Raw genomic sequence first — 27,526 nt, forward strand, 5'->3', positions numbered from 1 at the left:
ATATTGTCTCCCTGCTTACTTAACTTATATGCAGAGTTCATCATGCGAAAGGCTGGGCTGGATGAATCCCAAGCTGGAATTAAGATTGCCGGAAGACATATCAACAACCTCAGATATGCAGATGGCACAACCTTGATGGCAGAAAGTGAGGAGGAATTAAAGAACCTTTTAATGAGGGTGAAAGAGGAGAGCGCAAAATATGGTCTGAAGCTCAACATCAAAAAAACGAAGATCGTGGCCTCTGGTCCCATCACCTCCTGGCAAATAGAAGGGAAGAAATGGAGGCAGTGAGAGATTTTGCTTTCTTGGGCTCCATGATCACTGCAGATGGTGACAGCAGTCACGAAATTAAAAGATTCCTGTTTCTTGGGAGGAAAGCAATGACAAACCTAGACAGCATCTTAAAAAGCAGAGACATCACCTTGCCAACAAAGGTCCGTATGGTTAAAGTTATGGTTTTCCCAGTAGTGATGTATTTAAGTGAAAGCTGGATCATAAAGAAGACTGATCGCCGAAGAATGGATGCTTTTGAATTCTGGTGCTGGAGGAGACTCTTGAGAGTCCCATGGACTGCAAGAAGATCAAACCTCTCCATTCTGAAGGAAATCAGCCCTGAGTGCTCACTGGAAGGACAGATCCTGAAGCTGAGGCTCCAAGACTTTGGCCACCTCATGAGAAGAGAAGACTCCCTGGAAAAGACCCTGATGTTGGGAAAGATGGAGGGCATAAGGAGAAGGGGACGACGGAGGACGAGGTGGTGGGACAGTGTTCTTGAAGAGACCAACATGAGTTTGACCAAACTGGGGGAGGCAGTGGAAGACAGGGGTGCCTGGCGTGCTCTGGTCCAGGGGGTCACGAAGAGTCGGACATGACTAAATGACTAAACAACAACAACATCAGACCGGGCTGCCTGCACAGCTTGGTTTCCAAGAAGTGCAGCAAGAGGGGTGGGCCACCTCCGCCGCACTCAGCACTTTCACTTTCTGACGCCTCTGCAAATGCAGGACCTTGTCGTGTACTGTGTTGCAACTTGCGAAAGTGAAGTGCAGGCTCTGCATCACAGATGCATTGCCTTCAGATCAGTTTTGCTCCTGGCCCTGGTTTGCAATAGCTACGCCATTGGTTCCAGAGGCTCTGAACATAGTTACACCCTGTTTGCGTAGGCTGGAGGGGCGGGTGTGTTTGTTTCTTTATTACTTGCACTCTTTTTTATTATTACTGTTACCATATTAGCTGCCATCTCTGCATCTTTTGGCAAGCACGAACCATGCAGGTCTTTGCATTCTGCAGAACATTTTTGGCCCTGATTGTGCGTGCTTGATAGTCACTTGCTGTCTTACATTTGCATTTGTGTGTATAGTCACATTGCATTCATGTGTATGCATGTATTATATATGTATTCTGTATACAGTATTTAACTCATATATCTGCCTATTTTTTATTATTTATTAAATTTTTATACTACCCTTCATCCGAGGATCACAGGGCGGTTTGCAATATAAGCACACAAAAATAAATGAGGATCGACTGACACTCATATAGGTGTGCATTAGCTTTATCCTTTGGGGCTTGCTTGCTTGCTATGTCCATCTTTATCTAGAAGCATATACATGGTGCAGATACCTCCTAACTGATTTGCACCTGTGATTCCTCGAAAGTAAGTGGATGATCTGCAGTTGCAAACAGTTTAACTCTTTCTTTTGCACCAGTCCTGAACAATCTGTGCATCCAATTCTGTAGCTGTTGCTTACTTGGGAGCAAGTCCCAAGTGAGGCTTGGCTTCCGAGTAAACATACAGAGGGTATGTCTGCTTGTTTGTACCACTATTTGCACCTGAAGATAAGATTCAGCCACTTCTGATGAGACAGAATCATATCTTCATCCAGGAACTGGATAAAGGTCTCTCACTTGGCAGCAGGGTACAGCACCTTTGTGACCTGCAATTTCCTCTCTCTTTCTGGGTCAAACAAACTCCCCCTCTGCCCCAAAGCAGAGAACTTGATTTTTCCATTTTCATCCTCTTTTTGATTTCTGATTTCTTCCCTATCTCCACCACCCCCATTGCAATCAGTGTGCATTCTAATCTCCTTTTTTGTTATCAAGACAAGGTAAAAGTCCAACAGCCCCATTTCCTTGTATAACCATTAACTAAAAATAAGGTGTTCTGCTGCTTTGCTTTCCGCTGCAAAGTTGCGGCTCTCAATGTAATCAAACGCCAGGTCAGCCGGGGACAGATCTTGAAAGCACTTCCTTATTTTGGGACAGTGTAACAAAAAGTTACTCTTGGTTTGCCTCTGCTGCCTCTTGGCTTCTGTCATAGGAAGTATTAAGTTTCCCCTCGAATGTTGCCTCCTGGACCATTTAAAAATATTTTATTGTGATAAGAAGCAAACAAATAAACAAGGAAAATTACACACTGCGTCTCCATTTTTTATTCATATAGTCTTTTTCACAGTTCACAGACGCTATTGTCATAGACATCATGCAGTTTGGGGAAGAGAAAGCAGGAAGATAAAGGGGGATGGAGAGAGACGGAGGGGGTTAATGTTCTTTTGTTCTATTGCATAGTGTTAGGGTAGGGTTTGTGTCAGCAACATTTATTTGTATATATTTGTATTGGCATTGTGAGAGATTAGGGGGTCCAGAACTTGATTGGTTTTTAAGGTGAATTCCTAAGCCACAGATATGGCTGCTGGGAGAGGTTAGGCGGTGGCTCATCTCCCCACCCTGAGCTGGTCTTAAACCAGCGTATCTGCTTAAACTGGCTGTGGGAGAGCCGTGCATGCCTGAATTAAGCTAGCGGAAGTTACGCTGGTGTAAACTATAGGTAAAGGTAAAGGGACCCCTGACCATTAGGTCCAGTCGTGGCCGACTCTGGGGTTGCGGCGCTCATCTCGCTTTATTGGCCGAGGGAGCCAGTGTACAGCTTCTGGGTCATGTGGCCAGCATGACTAAGCCACTTCTGGCGAACCAGAGCAGCACACAGAAACGCCGTTTATCTTCCCGCCAGAGCTGTACCTATTTATCTACTTGCACTTTGAGGTGCTTTTGAACTGCTAGGTTGGCAGGGGCAGGGACTAAGCAACGGGAGCTCACCCCGTCGCGGGGATTCGAACCGCCGACCTTCTGATCGGCAAGTCCTAGGCTCTGTGGTTTAACCCACAGCGCCACCCGTGTCCCCGGTGTAAACTATACAAGCAATTAAAAACACATCCTTCCACACTGGTTAATTGATGTGTGTTTTTAATTTTTTAATGGTTTTGTTGTACAGCTTTATGCTTTTCTCGCCATAAACTGCTTTGATTTTTTTGAATGACACAGCGGCATACCATATATTTTTTTACAAATAAAATCAGTAAAAAGGGGAAATGGAGGCGGGGAATGTCAAGGGTGCAGAAAGAGATAACCAACGTTATCCTAACTCCTTTAATTCATTGGTCCAGCCCACATAGCCTGGCGAAATTTACCCCAATGAAAAACAGCAACACACAGGCATAACTAAATTCAACGGAAAGGCAGAAAAATGAAGATTTATGGCTTACACCCAGTCTAGCCACCCCCTGGCCAGGAGCAGTCAGGAAGCAGCTTAATTTACACAAGAGGGAGGTTTGCTTTTTCCAGCTTAGAATTGCTGTGCCTGAGTACTGTAATCGCTTTCCTGGGAGTAATCTCTATTTAACACAGTTGGACTTACCTCCAAGTAAATAGGCACAGGATTGGACTGCCTACAATGGCTTGTGGACAAAAAATAAAAGTAGCCTTCCACTTCCTCCAATGTTCCTTTGCTCAGCTGTGGTGGAGAATCTGTTCTGCTGAGTGAATATTCCTCTTTGGGTTTGAGGTGTGATTTCTTTCTCCTTTTCAATTTTCAATTTCTCCCTCTTGGAAGCTCCAGCAGAATCTTGATGACAAAAGACTTCAGGGAAACAAGACTTAGGAGTGTGATCTCAGCCCTTGGCATCAGCCCCTGTGGGTTCTTCGCTTAGCCTCAGTGTCCCAGTCAGTAAAATGGGAAGATTTGCCCCCTCCTCCCCTGTGCTGTCATGAGGCTCAGCAGACTGCAAGCATAAACTTGCTTTGTGCGGAAGCAAATGAAATGTGTAAAATTAAAATAGGTCAATATGTAGGGGGAGAGGCAAGGACATTCAAGACGTAAGTGTTTGTTGGAGAAAATGCATTTATAGAATGACATCAACAATGAGACATAGAATACAAGCAAAAGCAAACTAATAATACACAAGTGCCTCATTGCTTTTTAACCCAGGCTGACTAAGCAGTGGTCAGAATAGAATCCAAGTCCAGGGGAATTAAACTGCTGCTGTGCAGATTTGAGCCTTGATGTCGTCCAGTGGTTCTTAAAGTGGGTGCCGCTGCTCCCTGGGGTGTGCTGGGATTACCTGGGGGGTTGCTAAGAGGCAAGGGGGTGCTGATGTACCCCGCCCATCTGACTGGGTTGCCCAAGACCCTCTCGGCGGCTTCCAGCATATAAGGTAAAGGGACCCCGACCATTAGGTCCAGTTGTGTCCGACTCTGGGGTTGCGGCGCTCATCTCACTTTATTGGCCGAGGGAGCCAGTGTAGTTTCTGGATCATGTGGCCAGCAGGACTAATCTGCTTCTGGCAAACCAGAGCAGCACATGGAAACGCTGTTTACCTTCCCGCCGGAGTGGTACCTATTTATCTACTTGCACTTCAACAAAAGCTAGGTTGGCAGGAGCAGGGACCGTGCAATGGGAGCTCACCCTGTAGGGGGATTCAAACCGCCGACCTTCTGATCGGCAAGCCCTAGGCTCTGTGGTTTAACCCACAGCACCACTCGCATCCCATATACAACAACATAATAAATTTACAGTGGTACCTTGGGTTAAGTACTTAATTCGTTCCAGAGGTCCGTACTTAACCTGAAACTGTTCTTAACCTGAAGCACCACTTTAGCTAATTGAGCCTCCTGCTGCTGCCGTGCTGCCGGAGCACGATTTCTGTTCTCATCCTGAAGCAAAGTTCTTAATCTGAAGCACTATTTCTGGGTTAGCGGAGTCTGTAACCTGAAGTGTATGTAACCTGAAGCGTATGTAACCCGAGGTACCACTGTAATTGAATTTTGAATAAATGTGCAATCAACTGTTTTGAATTTTATTGTGTTGTTAGCTTCCTTAGCTGGTTGTGCAAAGTGCTGTTCTGAATAATGCTTTTCATAGGAGAGCGTAGTAGGGCACCAGGCATAAGTTTACGGAACCAAGGGGGGGCGGGGGCCCAAAAAAGTTTGGGAAAACTGATGTAGTTGATACAGATTGCTGAGATCAGCTGTTTGCATTGCTCGCCCCACAAACTTGGAGGTTCACACATATGAAAGATTCCCTGGCAGAAATAACACAGAACTCCAACTGTCAGGGGCTAAGGGCAACTGAGATGTGCAAGCTCAGAGTTTGTGGTTTGTGTTTGTGGTACAGTGGTACCTCGAGTTACATATGCTTCAGGTTACATACGCTTCAGGTTACAAACTCCGCTAACCCAGAAATATTACCTCAGGTTAAGAACTTTGTTTCAGGATGAGAACAGAAATCGGGCTCTGGCGGCGCGGCGGCAGCAGGAGGCCCCATTAGCTAAAGTGGTGCTTCAGGTTAAGAACAGTTTCAGGTTAAGAATGGACCTCTGGAACGAATTAAGTACTTAACCTGAGGTACCACTGTATATGCAGTCTTGAGGGTCATTTCAGCCAGGGGTGGCCAACTCCCGAGCGACTGCGATCTACTTTTGGAATTAAAATCTGGCAGTGATCTACCCCGCTTTTTAGGGGTTCAGGTCAAAGTTGTTGAGAAAAGTTACGTTTGGGGGGCAACTTTTAGGGGGGAAGGATCCTGAGGAGGGATGTCGATCTGGTGAATTTATAAATAAATAACAATATGTGAAACACTCATATTAGGACACACTGTCTGGCCGCTGTGAGGAACAGAATGCTGGACTACGTAGGACTTTGGCCCGATCAGAAGAGGTTCTTTTTATATTCACAAAACCCAGTCAAAAGTGGGTAGCAGGCGGCAGCAAAGGAGAGGGGAGGGTGACCGGCTACCCCTTTAGGGACACTCCCAGGGTCCTCAACCAAGATTTGCCACTGACAAGGGCATCCGGATGCAAAGGGGGGACTGATGTGTGCTTTTGAAAAAGGAAGGAAGAGGATGAGAAACGTTTTACCTGCCGATATCTGTTCTTCAGGAGGGACGCAGGTGGCGCTGTGGGTTAAACCACAGAGCCTAGGACTTGCTGATCAGAAGGTCAGCGGTTCGAATCCCCGCCATGGGGTGAGCTCCCGTTGCTCGGTCCTTGCTCCTGCCAACCTAGCATTTTGTTGTTGTTTTTTTAAAATATTTATTAAATTTTCCAATTTTTTAAACAAACAAACAAAAACAGAACAAACAAAAACATTATAAAGGGCATATAGTTCATAAAACGTACTTTTCCATAACAAATTTCTCAGACCTCCCCATACTTCTCCTCCTTGTATTCCAATTAAAATTATTTGTTCAGGGGGCGCAAATGGAGCCCGCCGAGTCTCCGAGTTCGCAGGCTTCACCGCCTGCGATTTCTTCGGGTCTCCGCTTCGCCGCAGCGGCCAGATCCACGCTTCACGGAGCCGGTTCCCTCCGGAGCTCAGAGGGAACCCGCCATTAATCGCTGGCGCCGACCGGAAGTGCAACCTAGCATTTTGAAAGCTCATTGAAGTGCAAGTAGATAAATAGGTACCGCTCCGGCGGGAAGGTAAACGCCGTTTCCGTGCGCTGCTCTGGTTCGCCAGAAGCGGCTTAGTCCTGCTGGCCACATGACCCGGAAGCTGTACGCCGGCTCCCTCGGCCAGTAAAGCGAGATGAGCGCCGCAACCCCAGAGTCGGCCACGACTGGACCTAATGGTCAGGGGTCCCTTTACCTTTATCTGCTCTTCACTATAGGAACGTGCAGGTCTCTGACCTCCTGTGTGTCTGATCATTGGAGGTTTTTAAACAAAGGTTGGATGGCCAGCTGTCAGGAATTACTTAGCTATGATTCCTGCATTGCAGGGGGAAGGACTAGATGGCCCTTGGAGTTCCCTTCCAACTCCACAATCCTATAATTCTAATCACTTGGCTGATTCCTATTGTCCGATTCACACCTTGCTTCTGCTGCCCCCTGGTGTCTTCATCTGCACCCTGCAAGCTGTAGCTCTAGATTAGAGCATGGGTAGGCAAACGGACCTTTATTGGCAAGAGACATCACCTTGCCAATAAAGGTCCGTATAGTTAAAGCCATGGTTTTCCCAGTAGTGATGTATGGAAGTGAGAGCTGGACCATAAAGAAGGCTGATCTTCGAAGAATGGATGCTTTTGAATTATGGTGCTGGAGGAGACTCTTGAGAGTCCCATGGACTGCAAGAAGATCAAACGCATCCATTCTGAAGGAAACCAGCCCTGAGTGCTCACTGGAAGGACAGATCCTGAAGCTGAGGCTCCAAGACTTTGGCCACCTCATGAGAAGAGAAGACTCCCTGGAGAAGACACTGATGCTGGGAAAGATGGTGGGCACAAGGAGAAGGGGACGAAGGAGGACGAGATGGTTGGATAGTGTTTTCGAGGTTACCAGCATGAGTCTGACCAAACTGCGGGAGGCAGTGGAGGACAGAGGTGCCTGGCGTGCTCTGGTCCAGGGGGTCACGAAGAGTCGGACACGACTAAACGACTAAACAACAACAAAAGGCAAACTAAGGCCTGGGGGCCGGATCCAGCCCAATCACCTTCTCAATCCGGCCCATGGATGGTCTGGGAATCAGCATGTTTTGACATGAGTAGACTGTGTCCTTTTATTTAAAATGCATCTCTGGCTTATTTGTGGGGCATAGGAATTTGTTCTTTATATATATAGTCTGGCCCCCCACAAGGTCTGAGGGACAGTGGACTGGCCCCCTGCTGAAAAAGTTTGCTGACCCCTGCTCTAGTGTTAGTGTCAGTATGTGTTACTGATATTGCAAGTACAGTACAATCACTGAGATGTTTCACTCGTAACACCAGGAGTTTAAAAAAAAAAGTATTAACAGCAATGAATGGGGAAGAGAAGAAGTAAGCAGCAGATAGTAAGGAACAGCCAGCATGGTGTCGCTGTTAGAGTGTTGGGCTAGGACTTGGGAGAACAGGGTTTGAATGCCCGCTCAGCCTTGAAGCTCACTGCGTGACTTTGAACCAGGCACTGCCTCTCAGCCTAGCTTAACCTACAGGGTTGTGGGAATTAAACGTGGAAGGCGGGGGAGAACCATGTACATGCCACCTTGAGCTCCCTGGCGAAAAAGTTGAAACGTAAATGCAAAATAGAAATAAAGAAATAGTAAAAATAATAATAATAAATTTTATTTATATCCCGCCCTCCCCAGCCGAAGCCGGGCTCAGGGCGGCTAACAACAATAAAACAGTACAAAAGTACAACACAAACAACATTCTAAAATCATTCATTATAAAATTAATTAAATTCAAGCCACTGGCCACCATTGGGCCAGAGCTCCGCGAAGATTGCCGAGGGAGGGAGTCAGGCTGTGCCCTGGCCAAAGGCCTGGCGGAACAGCTCTGTCTTGCAGGCCCTGCGGAAAGATGTCAAGTCCCGCAGGGCCCTAGTCTCTTGTGACAGAGTGTTCCACCAGGTCGGAGCCACAGCCGAAAAAGCCCTGGCTCTAGTTGAGGCCAGCCTAACTTCTCTGTGGCTGGGACCTTCAAGATGTTTTTATTTGAAGACCGTAAGTTTCTCTGTGGGGCATACCAGGAGAGGCAGTCCCGTAGGTACGAGGGTCCTAGGCCGTATAGGGCTTTAAAGGTTAAAACCAGCACCTTAAACCTGATCCTGTACTCCACCGGGAGCCAGTGCAGTTGATATAGCACCGGATGAATGTGATCTCGCAGCGAAGACCCCGTAAGGAGTCTCGCTGCAGCATTCTGCACCCGCTGGAGTTTCTGGGTCAGTCTTAAGGGCAGCCCCACGTAGAGCGAGTTACAATAATCCAGTCTGGAGGTGACCGTCGCGTGGATCACAGTGGCTAGGTCAGGGCGAGAGAGGTAAGGAGCCAACTGCTTAGCTTGGCGGAGATGGAAAAATGCCACCTTTGTTATAGCTGCAATCTGCCCCTCCATGGAAAGGGAGGTGTCGAAGATTACACCCAAACTCTTAACGGACGGTGCTGGCACTAACTGCGCCCCCGCAAGAGATGGGAGAATAAAATATCTGTTTGTTGCCGCTCTCACCAGCTAGACTGGGCCCCTGCTCCCCAGCAAAGAGGCCATTCCATCCGTTCCTGTTTCCCTTTGAAGAAGAGGCAGGAACCATCTGCATTGGGGTTGATGGGATCAAATAATAATAATAATAATAATAATAATAATAATAATAATAAGAAGAAGAAGAAGAAGAAGAAGAAGAAGAAGAAGAAGAAGAAGAAGAAGTTATACCCCGCCCATCTGGCTGGGTTTCCCCAGCCGCTCTGGGCGGCTTCCAACAGAACACTAAAATACAATAACCTATTAAACATTAAAAGCTTCCCTAAACAGGGCTGCCTTCAGATGTTTTCTAAAAGTCTGGTAGTTTGTTTTTCTCTTTGACATCTGGTGGGAGGGCGTTCCACAGGGCGGGCGCCACTACCGAGAAGGCAGCTTCCTTTAAGACTACAGCTCCCATCATCCTGACCATTGGTCATGTGGACTGGGGCTGATGGGAACTGGAGTCCAAACAACATCTAGAGCAGGCTTCCTCAACCTCAGCCCTCCTGATGTTTTGAGACTACAATTCCCATCATCCCTGACCACTGATCCTGCTAGCTAGGGATCGTGGGAGTTGTAGGCCAAAAACATCTGGAGGGCCGAGGTTGAGGAAGCCTGATCTAGAGCAGGCATAGGCAAACTTGGCCCTCCAAATGATTTGGGACTACAATTCCCATCATCCCTGACCACTGGTCCTGTTAGCTAGGGATGATGGGAGTTGTAGTCCCAAAACATCTGGAGGGCTGAAGTTTGCCTATGCCTGATCGAGAGGGCCACAGGTTAGCTGCTGCTGCTGCCTGGTTGGGTCACCAGTCTGTTTTTCAGAGGCTGGCAAGCTCTGTTTCTTGACGTATGAGCCACCTGTTTCCATACAAGCTAATCATTATAAGAACCCTGCAGCATAAAAAAATCTGGGACCTGAGTTTGCTTCGTTTCCCTCCTTTCGTGTCACGTCTTTGCAAGCCTTAAGGGCAGGAACAGGGTTTACGTTGATTACTTGGCAAGCTGCTCTGGCAGATTTTCTGGGGTAGAGATGGTTTGAACATACATTTATTTAAACGCACAAGCAAAAAAACAAAACAAACAAACACAAAAAAACTAAACCTAAATGATTAGCCACAAAAGCAGCAGTACATTATGAAATCAACTATATTTTTTTATATAGTGTCGACTATGCCGGGGATTTTCAAATTGTGGTCTGCAGCCCACATGAACTGCTTCCATGAGTTTCACAGGTGCTCCACAAGGTGTGTGTAAAAATGCAGTTAAGAATCATAAAGTATTTAGCACCCGCAATTGCAACAGGCTGAAAAATCACCAAATGGTCCACCAAGAACCTAAGCAATTTTCAAGTGATCTGTGGGTGGGAAGTTTGGGAACCACTGATTTATGTGCCTCATGCTTTAGAAAGAATTCGTAGGATAGGTTCCCTGGCTGAGGGGGGTTACAATCTAAAACCAGCCCCCCAAAAACAGTGGGGGGAAAGTGGGGAATATGGAGGCACGAGCAGGTAGAATAATATGTTATTATTTCTGCTACACCAGATTTCCCAAAGTTGGGTCTCCAGCTGTTTTTGGACTGCAATTCCCATCATCCCTATCTAGCAGAACCAGTGGTCAGAGATGATGGGAACTGTAGTCCAAAAACAAGCTAATCATGTCTACATTTACTCCTTTGGCTTCGCTCCCTGTAAAGCAGTGCTGGCCAACCTGTCCTGCTGATGTTGGGACTACAACCCCCATCAGGCTCAGCCAATATGGCGAACGGGTAATGGATGATGGGAGATGTAGTCCGGCAACTTCTGGAGGAGTGCAGGACTATGTTGGATGGCGCAAAAACTTTGGAGGCAATGCGGGTTTTGTGGAGGGACTTAAAGGAAATTATGTGGTCACGTGGAGGCAGTTTGAGTGGCAGTTTCATCTCTAAGGGGTAGTGAGGGGGAAGAGACTTAATGGTGGGGTCAGATACAAGCAGGAAGTTGAAACAGAGATCAGTAAACATTTTCAGCAGGTCCACTGTCCCTCAGACCTTCTGGGGGGGCAGACTATATATTTTTTTGGGGGGGGAGAATGAACAAATTCCTATGCCCCACAAATAACCCAGAGATGCATTTTAAATAAAAGCACACATTCTACTCATGTAAAAACACCAGGCAGGCCCTACAAATAACCCAGAGGTGCATTTTGTAGCAGGAACCCCCCCACCCCAATCATTCTGTTTGTACAAACTTCACACACACACACACTCACACACACTACATACGCCACATTTCTGTTATAAATTCATAGAAAATCAACCATACATCGGATTTGCACTGTTCCATTTTATTTTACTCCATATGACAAGAACTATCAAAGGGGGGTGCCTTGGTCCTGGTCAGCCATAATCCCTTCACCGTCTCAGCACATCCACAGGAGCCCTGCCCAGTTGCTATGCCAACCCTGATGATCCCAGACAGAAGACAATCAAGATCACAAAGAAGTTGCATATGGGAGTGGATTCAGCATGGACTGAAACAAAGGACAATGATCAGATCTTCCCTCTGGGGGCAGGAAACTGCAAACTCCCCTTTGTCTCCTGGAAGTGACTCATGGGGAGGGGGGAAAGGAGGAACTAGCCAGGTGACAAGACACTCAGGTTACCACCAACTCCTCCCTCAACCCCTCCTTTCTGTAATGTATGCATGATGTTTCTGGGGGTGGGCTTGACCTAGAGGAGGGGAATTTCAAAAAGTTTTTATAAGACCTTGCACACTATTTTTCTGGGTCTTTCCTCTCTCTTGCAAGTGAGGGGAACACCCTGTTGCAACAGTTCAATAAAGGCCAAGCCTACAGGCTGCTGTTTTGCTCCAAGTTATCCTGGTTGGTGTCTTTACTTTTTGTCCAAGGGAGCCCTCGGATTTTTCCGGTAACAGTTTAAATAAAAGGACACATTCTACTCATCTAAAAACACCAGGCAGCCCCCACAAATAACTCAGAGATACTCACTTCACATACCAAAGCATGGGTAAGCAAACTAAGGCCCAGGGGCCAGATCCAGCCCAATCACCTTCTAAATCTGGCCCGCGGACGGTCCAGAAATCAGCGTGTTTTTACATGAGTAGAATGTGTCCTTTTATTTAAAATGCATCTCTGGGTTATTTGTGGGGCCTGCCTGGTGTTCGTACATGAGTAGAATGTGTGCTTTTATTTAAAATGCACTTGGTGGTTGGTGCAAGAGTCCGGAGAGAGCCCCAGAGAGGGGAGCCATTGGAAGAAGAACCATGGGGTGCTGCTCCTGGCTCCTGTTGTCTAGGAATGGGAGAATGAAAGGGGAGCAGAGGGTGGGAGCTGATTTCAGGAACCCTAAACTTAGGAATGGGTGGTGTTTACTTTGTTGCCACACAACTATCTGCAAGCAGCTTCTGGTGTCCCTCATTCTGAAGACTCTGGGAATATACGGAAACTATCAGGATCAGGAAACTCAGTCAAGAGGATCAAAGTGATGAAACTAGAAAATTAATAATAATAATATTTATTTATTTATACCCCGCCCATCTGGCTGGGTTGCTACTGCCACTCTGGGCAGCTTCCAACACAAAAACGTAATAAAACATCAAATAGTAACAATCTGATCCAATATAAAAGTCACAATAACTTTTAAAATAAATAACTTATATCAAAGCAACATTCAACAATTCAGCAGAATCTAATAGTAAACAGTAAAATTAGACATCAGCAAATCATAGTTAAGCAGTTCACACTTATCAACTACAATAAAGAATTACCAATCTATAATCAATAAAAATAACTTAAGCGAGAAAAAAGATGGCAAATGTGAGTTATGGCCTCAGACCTAGCAAATGACAATTTCACTGAAGGAAAACATAGCATAGTTATCCTAACCAAATTACAATGTTATTAAACAGGGAGCTCTGGTTGTTGGGAATGGTGGGTGGCCGATATGAAGTTTTCGCTCTTTTATTTATTTCTCCACCTTTTAGAATGGCACGCGCTTTATTCGGGCACGTTTGAATGGTTGCAACCCGCGGTTGCCTTGGTAACCATGGCGGGCAACCTCTCGGCCAAGATGGCCGCCGAAGACCGCGTGGGAGGCTAAAAAAAGGCCAAAGGGCTCGGGCGTGCCGCTCTGCTCCCCCTCGCGCGCGCACTCTATGGTCTGAGAGTTTCGGCAAGCCAGCGCAGGAGAGTCGGCCGGAACCCATGCGGAGCAGAGGCGCATGCGCATCTACAAACATTTCCTCGGTAGGGAAGCAAGTCTCATTGGGATTTCAGGCGCAACTCAAACCGGACGGGCAAGGACTACTGGCGCATGCGCATTGGAAAACAAATGGTCGCGGGGGGGGGAAGGAACGCAGTGTCTGTGCGCTTGCGCGCTGCATAAACTCAGTCCCAAACGATGAAGCCGGACGTTTCCTAGTTGTGGTTCTTTCCCCACTCCCAAATGCACATGCGCAGTAGAACCCCACACGGCCGGTCGCCTCGTGAGCATGCGTAGCCTCCTTCGCCCCTCGGACGCGCAAGCTCAGAGCCTCTCCGGCGCCCAGGCGCCTACCCACAGCGCAGGCGCATTACGGCGTCGGAAGACGAGGCTCCGCCTCTTTTCCTTCCCCCCTCCCCACCTTCCTTCCTTCCCACCCATTGCGGCCGCCTTCGCTTTTTTTTTTTTTGGAGCGTTTCCTCCCAGTGCGCGTGCGGCAAAAGGAGAGAGAGAGGGGGAGAAAAAAAAAAGCGACAGCGCGAGAAGAGGCGGGAGGGAGGGGGAAAGGGCGAGAGGAGGCGATAAGTGCGCGTGCGCACTGCGGGCTGGGTTGCAGCAGGCAGCGGCGGCGGCGGCGGTTGAGCTCGCGGGCGGGTGAGTTTGGTGCGCGCGGGAGTGTGTGTGTGCGCGGGGCTGCCCCGTGTGTGTGCGCGCGCGCACGCGGCGGCGGCAGCCGTTGCGACGCGGCGCGGAGTGAGGGGGGGGGAAGGGAAGGGAAGGGAAGGGGAAGCCTCACCGACCGGCGCCGCCGCCTCAGCCGCGTGGCTCCCTTTCCGCCCTCACGGAACGAGGTGCCGCGCGCACCCTCCCCTCCCCCCTCATTCTCCTCAGAGAGAGAGAGAGCGGGGGGGGGGGGAGACGTGAGGGGGGGAGGAGAGCCTGGCGCCCCCCGTGTCGCGGGCAGGAGGCGGCGGCGGCGAGGCCTGCGCTAGGGAGGCCAGGCCGGGCCCCTCTGCTGGGCTGACTCACGGAGCGGGAGAGGAGGGAGGGCGGCGAGTCAGGCCCGGCCGAGGCCTACCTTGGACTGGGTCTCCTTTGGGTTACACAGTGTGTGCGCGGGGGGGGGAGGAAACGGGGTGCCCATTGGGACAGGATGAGGCCTGGTGTTGCTTTTTCCTATGGGGGGGGGCTCCCTAAGACATTTTAAAGATAAATACGGGGGGGGGTGTTAGCCTCCTGGTAATCGGGGTTTGCGGGTGGGCTGTATAACTTGAGGTTTGGGGGCTCCTTTAGCTATTGCGCTGGGACTGGCGCGAAGGAATAATAATCATAATAATAATTTATTATTTATATCCGGCCCATCTGGCTGAGTTTCCAACAAAACACTAAAATACTACCTATTAAACCTTCAAGGGAAGGGGTTGGTGGGGGCCCTTTGATTTGGGGAGGGGTCAGGGAAGGGCCAGTGGCCTTTGAGGGGGGGTCGCCTCCTGCAGTCGCACAGGGTTACGTTTTGGGGTCCTGCACCAGAAGGCATTGGCTTTGGAATGGGGTTTGAGCAGGAGTTGAAAGCAAGAAGGGTGGTTTTCTTTGGGGTGTGTGGCTCCTATATGAAGTCCACTCCCTGCTCTAGGGGCTTTACGCCCTGCTGGCTTTGGTATTGTGGGAAAGAAGGCCTTTGAGGACACAGGTGGGCGTGGGATCTGTTTCAACAAGGGGGTCAGGGCTGCTTTTAGGGGAGGGGAAGGGGCGCCGAGGTTCCCGCACTCTGCAAGGGGAGGCTTGTCCTCAGCTGAACTTGGGAAGGTAGGAGATGGGTGTGGTGGGAATATCCCTCGAAGGGCTGCTCTGCAAGAAATAGAGCTGGAGGACGTTTCTCCCCCAGAGAATTGACGTTTTGCTTAGGGTCACCAGCTCTGCCCCAGTTTACGGCTTACGGAGATGGCTGGTAGGTATCGAAGTAAGGTTTTGGTAGAGAGAGCTGGAATTGCCCACAGAGGTGTGCATGCACACGAAAGCTTATACGAAGAACAAACTTACTTGGTCTCTAAGGTGTTTTTTTTTTATATTTATTTTGATTGGGAATCATTTCACTAGATGAGGCAGTGGAAGGGGCTTACGGTTAGCTGTTGGGGGAGAATTAGATGATTCCCCACCCTCAGGCAAGGGCTGGCCCCAGTTAGGGCTTGATGAAGGAAGGGAGTGGTGCCTGAGTGGGTTGAGAAACTGCACCAGGTTAGCAGAAAGGATTGACTTACAGCTGGAGTGGGGTTGAAGGTCTGGTTTGGAGGATCAGTGCTGGGGCAGGAAGATGGCAGTTGGGGATCTCATAGACATGCTGTCTGGTGTTCCTGGCAGGCTGGTTCCTTGGGGAGTGAGCTTTGGAGTGGTTGGTGTATATGGCTACCCTTTGGGTACACACATGAAAGAGTAGCTGGCGGTGTCTTCACCCCCTTGCCCTCAGTTTAGGGCTCCGAACTGAGGAGAGTAGCCCTGCAGGAACTGACAAAGGGGTAGAGAAACCCCCTGACACTGAAGTTTGGGCCTTTAAGTATGTAACCTGGGATATATATATAAATTTATCAGATTTCTATACCACCCTTCACCTGAGGATCACAGGGCAGTTTACAGTATAAAAGCACAAAAATACATGCCATAGTAACAGAAACACCCCACCGTTCAAAAGGCCATGGAGAAAGTTAGCGTAGGTTGAGGAAGGAGCTGTTGCGATGAATCCCCCCTCTCCTTGTAGGTGGGGAGAGGGTGAAGAGTGGTGGCATAGCTCCATAGTGGTTATAAATATATTACTGAATGCATGAGAGTATAGCTAATGTATTTTAGAGCTCCTGAATCCCATGAACCATTCCTCCATCTTTGCAGTTTTGTTGGAGAAAGTAGGCAAACTCATTTATGGTTAAGAAGTTGGGAGGGGGAAGATCCTTCTCTCCTGGCTGGGAGGGATGGAGCTCGGTTGGTCTCCCCAGCTGGTTTCGGCATGGCTTGAAGACTTTCAAGTAGCAGGCCAAGCTGCCTGGAAAGCAGAGGAGGCAGTGAGATGAGTCCAGGGTTGCAACTTCCAAACTTGTTCCCATGCAAGGAGAGGCAGAAAGGTGATACGAAGCTGCATGTTCCTTTACAATACCAGCCATACTGGTGGTATCTCCTGCTTCGCTGGTGTAGGGGCTGGGATCCCATTCACCATAGCACCTCGTTTCCCCCCTGGGCACTGCTTCTGATCCCCCTTCAGGATGGCAGAGGTGAGAGCAGTGGCTGGGCTTCCATTGACTTAACGGGGACCCTGGGCTGGGTGTGAATGTCTGTGACTGAAAGAGGCCTTTCCTGCAGCAGCTGTGTTGCCGCTGAATCTGTGCTAGGTGACTGGGAACCGTATGGCAAGAATTGCTAGGAATTTGGCCCTTACATGAGAAATGCAGTAACTGAATCTCCCATATTTTGCTGGAGGTGCTTCCCCATGGAATCTTAAGGTAGCTCTGAAATGGGGGAGGGAGGGGGTGCAGAGGCATTGCCCGTAAATGTAAAGGGCATTTCTTCCATCCAAATGCTGTGGTAATCCTTCCCCCCCCCTTTTCCCCTTTCCTTGGCCACGTGTGGCGCTCTCTGCAGTGGCAGCTTAGCTGAATCATGCTTGGTGTTGGCAGGAAGAGAGGGAGTCTCCCTCCAAACATGTGGCACGGAGGGCCTCTCTGCCTGATCACTTGGGCTAAAACTTCCTGCCTTTCTCTGCAGCTCCCTCCCTCTTTCCCACTGCTCCTCACGGCGGCGGCGGCAGACAAAAATCGGAAGCACGTGGTGACCTCGCAGGCGCACCCCGTTGCCGTCTGCAAAGGGACATGTCATGCCGCTTAAGCTGTTGCAGTTAACAGTTGTCCTAATCAATTATCGGAGCGTAGCGCGGGTCAGAAGCGGTTTTTGGATGAGGAGGAGGTGGGGTGGCGGCAGCAGCGGCTGGAACTAAAACGAGCTCAGCAGATCTCTGGAGAGGGTAAATGAACCGACATGCTCCTCCCGGCCTGGGAGGGAGTGCCAGGCGGCCATGTAGTAGCTGAGCGGAGCAGCTGTGGCTGCAGCCGCCACCGCCTCTGCTCCGCTTTGTCTTAACGCTAGGGCGAGCCTGCAGCACCTCCTCAGGAATCCAATCTCGTTTTTCCAGCTCTGATGTAAGATGGGGAGGGTTCCAGACGACTTGGGAGCCATGTGCCGGCACGAAATGAGGCGAGGCCCGGCCTTTGTCAGGGATCTCGTGGCCCGCTGAGAGGCATCCCCAGAGTGCGAGTTGGTAATTTGGGGAGACTTGGGGGGGGGAGTGTGTGCGTGCCTCAGTCCTTTCCATAGTTGCTGAGGGGTCCTTCTTAGCAGGGATTGCGATGTTACTGTGCGTTGCTGAGCTCTACCTGGAGTATCTACTCAGGACCTTTTAAACCTGGCGGGTGGGCACCTGCATGCTGAAGCCATTGCTGTGAGTTTTATTTGTTTTTAAATAGAAGGCAAAACTCCGGAATAGACTTACTGCTCAACACAGTCCTTGGGGCTTAAGGGTCTCACTTGCAAGTCCCAACAAGTGAAGCTTTTTCATTATACTGAGAACACAAATAGTCTTTTTCTCAAATAAAGCATTCTCTTCCCCTTTCCCCACCCCAGCCCTAAATTACTTTGCATCCCAAGATCTTAAACCCTTGATTTTGTAATGACTTGCGTTAGGGAAAAGCTAGCAGAACACCTTCAGACTCTAAATACTTACTTCTGGCGCTTTTGATTTTTTTTTTTTAAGCTATGCTAAATTTCCATAAAAATGCACTAAACAACTAGCCCAGGTAAGTTTCAAAGTGGCGCTGGGGAGGATGAACAGGCAGCTTTGGTTGTTCTCTAAGGCAGGTGCCTTTCTCGCTTTCCCTCATCTCTGCCTTTGGCTCAGCATTAGTTTAGGGGGCAGCACATCTTCCAGAGGGTGATGCTCATAATCTGGTGTAGTTTTACTGTCAAGGCACAGAAGCTGGTCACTTCCATCGCTCTCTCTCTCTCTCTCCCTCCGCTGAACCTTTGCCAAAATAACTTGTGGCTGCCCAGGCCAAAAGGTATGTGTGCCGGGCAGTTTTGGAATTTGCTTGGGAGTGGGGCCCCTGCCCCGGACATCACACCAGCTTATTTCAGCAGTTGCACATTCCACATGCTTGAATTAATGGGCGACCTCCGTGCAGTTGGGACGCCAAGTTGTGCAGAACTCTTAAAACACAACCAGCAGCTCAGGCGTCAAGGGTTCCTTTACAGAAGGCAATGTGGAAAGAGAAATTGGTGAACGAAGCTGGTGTGATCTGGGGGGGGGCCAAAAGCGTGGCCCTGCTCCCACACGAACCCCCAAATGCACTACACATGAGCAGCACAGAAACAGGGCTATTGCGAGGCAGCAAAGCCCTTGCCACAGGTGAGAATTGACTTGGTTGCGCGCAGCGCTGGAAAAATGTCAAATTCCCATGAGCAGGCATTAGATTCTTAGGTGCCCGCCTTGCACAACGCTGGAAACTCTGGATTAGTTCCGCCACTGCTGCCATGGCAGCTTCCTCTTGGCACGCAGAGATTGCAAGCAGAGCTCTGGACTTCCTGGAGTGCAAACTGCCCCCTTTGCAGAGCCAGACAGCTGGATTTTTGGACTCCCTTTATCCTGTCGGCCGTACTGCCTTGGTTCTCATGCTGAGGCGTGTGTTTGTCTGCCTAAGACTGCAGGCATGCAAGTGCTTCCTCGCCCCCGCCCCCCCACATAAGCTGGCGGTGACTTAAGCGTGGAGCCTTATGGCCATGCTTATAACTAGAGAGCAGCTATCAACCTGTACTTCTCTTGCCCAGAGCGTTGTTAACTGAGAACTGGCTCACCTAATGAAACGACTTGGCCGGCGTGATATTGACAAGCTAAAGTGTTTTACATGGCAAGTGGTTACCCTGTGGAATTCATTGCCACTGGATATTTTGTCGACTCAAAAAACTGTTCAGAGTTTTTGCCATGAAAGATTTTTATTTTGGGGGGCGTTAGGGGCTTTGTGTATAAGCCTTGGTAGCTGAATGTGACCTGAGTGCTTCTTCCGTGACACTTCAGAGGCAGTGGCCGTGTATTTCCTCTCCACAGCCAGAACCTGATTAAAAGGAAGGTGGGGTTCTTGGGATGCGATATTCTTTGATGTAGGCTAACTTCAGGAACTGTTTCTTCTGAAAAGAACCTAGAAATCTGCCAATTAGAGCTGGGTGCAAAAGAAAAAATCTTTAAAAAAGAGTTAGAATTCTGAACCCAGGAATTTGTTTGAAGTCTTGGAACTGAACTGAGCTCACAGCCCTGCCACACAAAAATCCATTCCTGGTTGTCGTGAGCTTTCAGAAATTTTAATTCAGGGATGCGAGTCACTTTGTTAACATAGCTAAGCAACCAGAAATCCTTGACCCTATACTTAAGTTTTAGACATTTTCCAGCAAGGGCATCAGAAGAGCCTGCAGTTGGAATAAGGCCCAGGAATTCTTTTCTTGCAGTGACCAGCTAGATTCCCCAGTGAGAAGTCCGCAAGCAAGACTAGAGCGCAAGGCAGTGACATTCTCTTCCCTGCATATCCAGCAACTGGTATTGAGAAACTTTGCTGCTTCCTAACTTTGGAGGCAGAGCCAAGCCATCAGGGTCAGTAGCCATTGTTGCCTCATCCTCCAGGAATCGATCTGTACCTACTTTTTATGGATCCCTGCTGTGAGCACCGTTCAAATTCTATACATGCACAGGGTGATCACGGGAACTGCGCCTACCTCATCCATGCCTGCGAGGTTAGCCAGACATTGCCCCACCCTGACTCACTCCGGCCTAAAGATGAGAAGTCGTCCTGGGCCTTTTTATTTTGCAAGATGATGGCGATGAGTTTGCCTAACCTTTCTTCCTTGTCTTTCTCTCCTCCCCCCTCCCCAATGCCCCCAGCAGTTTCCATAACATCTGTTCCACCATGGCTGATGACCTAGACTTCGAGACCGGCGATGCCGGGGCCTCCGCGACCTTCCCCATGCAGTGCTCTGCTCTCCGCAAGAACGGCTTTGTGGTGCTCAAAGGGCGTCCCTGCAAGATTGTGGAGATGTCCACTTCCAAAACCGGCAAGCACGGTCATGCCAAAGTGAGTGTGCCTTGTCGCCCACGGCGGCTGGTGGCTGGTTTGCCTTTGTGGTCCTCTTTTGGGACAGCTCTTGGTGTGAATTTGCATGCTTGGCTAGGGCTGCCATACTTGCAGAATTTCCCTGACACAGCCAGAATTCATCCATCGAAAATGGTGTCTCAGTGGGATTTTCGAGAATTGACTAAAATGCGTGGGGAAACCCGGACGTATGTCAGCCCATGTATTGATTTTGTTCTGGTTTTAAATTTTAGTGTTGTTACCTTCCTTAGTGGGTGGTGCAAACTGCTATTCCGGAAATAATGCTTTTTATAAGGTAGGGGGCACTGGGGATGAGTTTTTGGCTCCAAGGGGGCAGTGACCTGAAAAAGTCACTGCCTTAGAAGATAGGGTACGCAGCGCAAAAAATGCCAGGAGGGCGCCAGGTCTGGAGAAGGTGCTGAGCTTAGACAGTAAGCCTGGAGCCAGACGGTTAGTTCTTTACTTCCTCTCCCTGTGTCTGTCTGTCTCTTTGTGTCCTGGCACAATTTGAACCTCTTGTTGTTCTCTTCTCCAATGCATGCAGCCCTTCCTGGCTGAGATTATTGTCTACATTTATAAACAGCCTTTCTTCCAGTGAGTTTAAGGCAGTTTGCATTATGAAATGCTGAAAAGTAAGGCGCAAGATGGAATGAAAATGTTGTGTGAGGCTTCTTGGGTCTGCAAAGCATTGCTCTCTCCTCCGTCGCCTGCGCTGGTCACCTTTCAGCCACCTGACCTCTGAGGCATGCTGCCATTTAGCTTCTCTATCTCCTGAGATCGTTTTCCAGCCCTTAGCCTCAAGGAATGACTTGCTTTGAAATGCATTGAGAGGCCTGCTTTTTTTTTGCCAAAAACGCAAGGCAGCATACATGTTTAATTTATTGAGCTCCGTTGGCAACAGTAGTTGTAGCCCCAGACATCTGGAGGGCACCGTGTTGAGGAAGCCTGGCTAAGTGGTGTACAAAAGTACCCAGAGTTTCTCAGTCTGTCTCCTGAGGCTGTGTTCTCCTCTCCTGTGAAGAGACCTGCTTTCTTTGCATGTCAGTGGCGTTGTTAAGTCACCTGCAGGCGATGCATTCTGGTGGCTTTTGGAGATGGTCTGGATGATACCTGGATACTTTAGGTTGCAAGGTGTATTTCTTGGTGTCTGGGGCTAATCAGGTTCTTGGGGGCAACCTTTTGTGGGATAATCACTTTAGTACCTGTTTGAATCTCCCCCTGCCCCAGTCAGCGGTTCTCAACCTGTGGCTCCCCAGATGTTGTTGGGCTACAACTCCCATCATCCCTGAGCTCTGGCCTTGCTAGCTAGGGGTGATGGGAGTTGTAGTTCAACAAAATCTGGGGATCCACAGGTTGAGAAAGGCTGGCTTAGATGGACTAGAAATAGAAACCAAAAAAAAATATGGAGGGGGTGTTAAAGTAATGCTTTGAACTTTGTGGAAGTTCAGCCTCTGAATTAGAGAACCCGAAATGTTAAAGGTGAAAGGCCAGTGGAGAAGAGACTGCAAAACGTGGCTGTTGGTATTCCTGATTTATTTGTTTCTTAAAATAAAAAAGGTAAATCTTGAGTGTATAAATAACCCACACCATACTGCTACCCTAATGTGGAAACTGGAGAGAGGGAGAAAGAGAGAGAAGGAAGGGAGGAAAGGGAAAGAGCGGAAGGCGAGGCCTAGCTGTTGAGGGAGTTTGCAGCTTGACAAGGAGACTGGTGTGCAAGGCACAGAAAGTCCAGGTCGAGCGGAGGCAGATACGGTGCCAGTGGGGTGCCAAGGGATCTGGTTGCAGTGGACCAAAGCATGCCCCCCAGTTCCAGACGGGGTGCGTTTGTATCTGTGTCTGCCAACCATAGAGAGGGACTGCATCGTTGAGAAGGGCGGCAGCCTCCCTTCCTGAGACAGAACAAGGTCCTTGCCTGTTTCCTCCGGCCTTCTCCTGCAGGAACACCTGGGTGCTGTGGTTTTTTTTAAAGTGTCCCATTAACATCCTGTCTTCCTCTCCACCCCCACTGTAGGTGCACCTTGTTGGCATAGACATCTTCACCGGGAAAAAATATGAAGATATCTGCCCTTCCACCCACAACATGGATGTGCCCAACATTAAGAGAAATGACTTCCAGGTAGGTGGGTGGAGCTGGGTGGGGTTTCTCCCCCCCCCCACTTCAGGGAATCCTGAAAGTAGAGGGTTGGTGTGCACCCGCTATGGCCTGCCTGGCTTGCAAACTGGGTAGACTGCTAGCGGCGGCGGCTGTAGCAAGGATAGGCAAAGTGGCCCTGCCACACAGCAGCTGCGGTGGACAATGAAGGCAGGCTTCTTCTGCCCTTCCAGAGAAATATTTTTAGCTGTTTTGGACCCTCTCCCTCAGTTTTGAGCGTTCATATATGATTCTTGCTACTGCTGGATGTGCCCCAGGGACTGTTAGTTTTGTCTCTTGGCGTGGGATTATTCCCTGACAAATCTTCTGCTCTTACAAACTTGGGGTGGTTTCAAAAAGGTGGCAGGCCAAGGCAGCTGGAGGAACAGACACTCCTTCCTTTCCATGCCAAGGTGAACAGGAACAGGTTATTATTGTCTGTTAAAATCAATAGTTTATTTTCCACTATGGCAACTCAAAGCAGCTTTTAAAAACTGCTTGCATTAAAACCTGGGGGGAGAGTGAAATTCACTAAAATATCTCAAATACTCTAAAAGGCCATATGGGCAGTTAAAGAGGAATTCTTTTGCCTGGTGCCTGAAGGTACACAATGATGGCTCCAGGTCAGCCTCCCTGGGGAGAGCGTTCTGCAAGCAGGGAGCCACCACTGAAAAGGCCCCGTCCTTCTGTTGCCAAAATGCTACTTCAGTGAGTTTTTTATCAGGAAGGGTGGCCCGATAGCTCGGCGCTGACTGTTCTGCCCTCCTTCCTTCCTTTCCTCCAGCTTATTGGGATCCAGGATGGGTACCTCTCCCTGCTCCAGGACAGCGGGGAAGTCCGGGAGGATTTACGCCTTCCCGAGGGAGACCTGGGCAAGGAGATTGAACAGAAATATGACTGTGGCGAAGAAATCCTGGTAAGAGAACACGTTGGGGGCCGGAGGGGAAGAGGTCTGCTGCTGCTGCCGGCCTCCCTCCCTTGGCCCAAGTGATTTGGGGGAGGGGGTTATTTAACAGCATGGTGATGACTTGAAAAGCAATATATGAAAAGCAAAAATACCAAATTCCAATCCTAGCCAGAGGCAGAAATGATTCCATAAGCCTTAAAATTATGGAAGCACCATGTTTTCCCGTCCTGTGTAACATAAGCAACAGTGGGAACAAATTTAGCTTTGTTAGGGAGGGAGTTGCAAAGCTGAGCTGCCCAGGACCATAGACGGCCTTGCCTGGGGTTCCCAGCCACCAAATGGGAAGATTTTCTTGCGGGTGGAGTGGAGAAGGAGAGAGAGCATGCCTGGTGTTGATCTGAGTGTGCGTAAGGCCAAATATCCCACCGCTGCTGTGGCTTTGAGGATGTTGGAGATGGGATAAGGAAGGGGGAGGGGAAATGGCACTGGTCCTCACCTGCACAGTGGGGTGTTGGACAGCAGACAGAGCAGGTTGCTTGTGCTGCTTCAGGCGGCAGGACTTGGCGTCACTCTGCAGCTCAGAGCACCTGCTTCCCTTGCAGAAGGTCCCAGCGGCATCTTCAGGTGGGGAAAGACCTTTCCTGTATACCTGAAGGAGCGTCTCCACCCCCATCGTTCATTCCGGACACTGAGGTCCAGCTCCGAGGGCCTTCTGGCGGTTCCCTCCCTGCGAGAAGTGAGGTTTCGGGAACCAGGCACAGGGCCTTCTCGGTGGTGGCGCCCGCCCTGTGGAATGCCCTCCAGATGTGAAGGAAATAAGCAGCTATCCTATTTTTAAAAGAGATCTGAAGGCAGCCCTGTTTAGGGAAGTTTTTTAATATTTAATGCTGTATTGTTTTTAACACTCAATTGGGAACCGCCCAGAGTGGCTGGGGTATAAATAATAAATTATTACTATTATTATATATTTCTCTGCCTGAAACCCCGGAGAACGGTTGCTGCCAGTTAGAACAGGTCCCCTGAGCTAGGCAGGCTGGTGTGACTCAGTAGAAAACCGCTTCTTACGTACGATACTGGTGGCCTTGGCGAGCTCTCCTTCGCCTGGAGGTCCTCAAGCAGAACCCGGATGCCCATTGTGAATCATGCTTGGTCTGGGGCTAGCAGGACCTCACGACGGCTGGGCTCTGCTTCCACAGTCGGGAGGTAGCGATGCTTCTGAACGTCAGAACTGCAGGAGAGAGGGCTGTTCTCGCACCCGGATCCCGCTTGTGGGTTTCCCACAATGATCATCTGGGTGGCCACTGTGAGAACAGGGTGCTGGACTAGAGGGGGCCATTGGCCTTGACCCAGCAAGAGCCCTCCTTCCCTTCCAGTTCTTGATTCTTGCTTGCTTCCTCCCTCCTCAGATCACCGTACTGTCTGCAATGACCGAGGAAGCTGCAGTTGCTATCAAGGCCATGGCTAAATAAAGGAACCACAGGTGAGTGCAGACCCAGGCCGGAAGGATGCGGCCCTGCTCGCTCGAGATGGAAGGGAAACGTGCAAGGCTTTTGCGAGAGATGGTAGAGGAGTCCTCTCTTGCCTTCCTGCCCCTTCTCCAACCAGTGTGAGAGCCAGTGTGGTGTAGTGGTTAAGAGCGGAAGTCTCGTAATCTGGGGAACCGGGTTCGCGTCCCCGCTCCTCCACATGCAGCTGCTGGGTGACCTTGGGCCAGTCACACTTCTCTGAAGTCTCTCAGCCCCACTCACCTCGCAGAGTGTTTGTTGTGGGGGAGGAAGGGAAAGGAGAATGTTAGCCGCTTTGAGACTCCTTAGGGTAGTGATAAAGCGGGATATCAAATCCAAACCACTGTCACTAACTTCTCTTCTTTCTCTCCCACCTTGCAGGGCAGCAGTTTCAACTTGTTATGAACCAGAGAGGATCGCAACCCGCAGACTGTCAGATTTGGCTCCAAACCACCCAAATCTCTCTCTCTTTTTTTTCTTCCCCCCCTCCTCTAAAAAGCAAAAAAAGGACAAAAAAGCAAAACCCTCCCACACCCACTCACTCCCTTTTGAATTAAAACAAAAGAAAAGAAACTTTTTTGTGGTCTTTTTAAAAGCAGAAAAGCTGGACGCTTAATTGTATTCCTTTTGTTATGATTTCACTTGTTTTGGTCCCCCCCTCGCCCCGGTCCTCCCAGTCCCCCTCCCCTCTCTCGGGTGCTAGTAACACTACAGTTGTTTTCTGGCAAGAGAAGTTGAGAATTTGCACTTAAGAAAAGGAAGAAAAAAAAGAATAATATTTAAACGGCTAGAAGGAGGGGGGGAAATTGCAGGAGACTCTTGTTGATTTTTTCTCTCTCTCTCTCTCTCTCAAGTTTTAATGCTTTCTGTTAAGATTGGTGGCGGCGCTGAGGAGGGAGCTGCCTCCCCCCCCCCCCAGAACAACAAACTGAGCAAAAATTATAAAAAATTTACCATTGCGAATTGTGAAGAGTCGCACTCTTAACCCTGTCAAATGTGTTTGTTCTCGTGAGCGTTTTCTGTTGAGGGGAGGGGACGCCCCCCCCTCCGCATAGTGGTGGTTGCGGCAATTCGGTAAATTCTTTTGGGACGGCATCCTTGTGCTTTGGAGGTTAACCCATTAAATGTGGTTTTTTTGTGGGGGCGGCGGCGGCGGGATCACTGCTCTAGTTGCTGAGCTTGCTTAAAACTCCCTTCTTTAACCCCTTCCCTTCTAGAGCACAGAAGCCCCCCCCCCCCAGATCTGGAAGTGGGGGGCAGGCGGTGTTCCTGCCAAAGGCATGGAACTCTGCCCTCCCCCCGAAATGGGAGGAGAAACCCGCTCGCGGCTGCCTGGCGAATGACACACTTCTCTCTTTTTTTTGCCCCTCGCCCTCATCCCACCTGGGCTCTGATCCCTGTCAATCATGTTCAAGGACACCCCCCCCCTTTCCCTGGCAACCAGTGCTGTCGCTGCCTCCCTTCTGTCCTTGGAGCTAGCTAGAAAGTCTCTAGCACGCCCCCCCTTTCCGCCTCAAGCCCTTTTCCCCAGGCTGGGTAACTGCGCATCCCCCACCTACGAGCTGTTCAGGGTAAGGGGGTCTTCTGGGGTAGGTAACAAACTAGCCCCCACCCCACCCGCTGCCCATTTCCTTGGTTCATATTTACTCCCTTCTGCTGTTCACAGGTCAGCGCTGTGGCCTCCTCCTCCCTCTCCCCCTGTTAATCCAACACATTTGTTAATCAACCTCAATAAAAAAAACAAGTTTAATATGAAAAACCCTTTTCTGGCTCTGTGTGTGTGTAATTTGTAAGGGACCGGGGCGGGGGTTACGTTACCGGCAAGTTCATTAAAACTGCTGCATTATCATAGAATTGTATAGTGGGAAGGGACCCCGAAGGTCATCCAGTCCAAACCCCTAAAATGCAATGTACCACCATTTGCAACTGGGTGGCAGCCTCTTCCTGGGGCCGGTAGCTGATCAACATTCTCCAGAGAGGAAGCTCATGGAAGTTTAAGACTATGCACTCACTGCAGGGACACGTGCTAGACGAGGCAAAGAGGGGGGGAGTGTAAAAAAAAATTAAATTAAATTTCAGTTCTTTGTGTGTGTTTTTTTGAGAGCCAGTGTGGTGTAGTGGTTAAGAGCAGTAGACTCGTAATCTGGTGAACCGGGTTCGCGTCTCTGCTCCTCCACATGCAGCTGCTGGGTGACCTTGGGCTAGTCACACTTCTCTGAAGTCTCTCAGCCCCACTCACCTCACAAAGTGTTTGTTGCGGGGGAGGAAGGGAAAGGAGAATGTTAGCCGCTTTGAGACTCCTTCGGGTAGTGATAAAGCGGGATATCTAATCCAAACTCTTCTTCTTTTCTT

General features: G+C 49.4%; 1 protein-coding gene across 2 annotated transcripts; it reads left to right on the top strand.

Moving 5' to 3' along the window:
- The first annotated feature begins 13,986 nt into the window (after positions 1–13,986).
- On the top strand, positions 13,987–26,933 carry EIF5A (eukaryotic translation initiation factor 5A). 2 transcript variants are annotated; one of them, XM_053360646.1, is made up of 6 exons: positions 13,987–14,113; positions 20,424–20,610; positions 22,643–22,747; positions 23,547–23,678; positions 25,076–25,149; positions 25,556–26,933. In XM_053360646.1, the coding sequence occupies exons 2-5, from the start codon at positions 20,446–20,448 to the stop codon at positions 25,136–25,138; spliced, it is 465 nt and encodes a 154-aa protein (XP_053216621.1). In that variant the 5' UTR covers positions 13,987–14,113; positions 20,424–20,445; the 3' UTR covers positions 25,139–25,149; positions 25,556–26,933. The 2 variants fall into 2 exon arrangements, with proteins under 2 accessions (XP_053216621.1, XP_053216620.1); XM_053360645.1 differs by having other exon boundaries at positions 14,003–14,113; positions 20,421–20,610.
- Positions 26,934–27,526: the final 593 nt, after the last annotated feature.

The sequence above is a fragment of the Podarcis raffonei genome, chromosome 13 (genome assembly GCF_027172205.1).
Source record: "Podarcis raffonei isolate rPodRaf1 chromosome 13, rPodRaf1.pri, whole genome shotgun sequence".
Lineage (NCBI taxonomy): Eukaryota > Metazoa > Chordata > Lepidosauria > Squamata > Lacertidae > Podarcis > Podarcis raffonei.

Bases quoted from the DNA above. Each gene is read 5' to 3' on its own strand.
- EIF5A (XM_053360646.1), top strand. From the start codon at position 20,446: ATGGCTGATGACCTAGACTTCGAGACCGGCGATGCCGGGGCCTCCGCG. The intron at 20,611-22,642 runs GTGAGTGTGCCT...CCCCCACTGTAG, and splicing joins GCAAGCACGGTCATGCCAAA to GTGCACCTTGTTGGCATAGA. The intron at 23,679-25,075 runs GTAAGAGAACAC...CTCCCTCCTCAG, and splicing joins ACTGTGGCGAAGAAATCCTG to ATCACCGTACTGTCTGCAAT.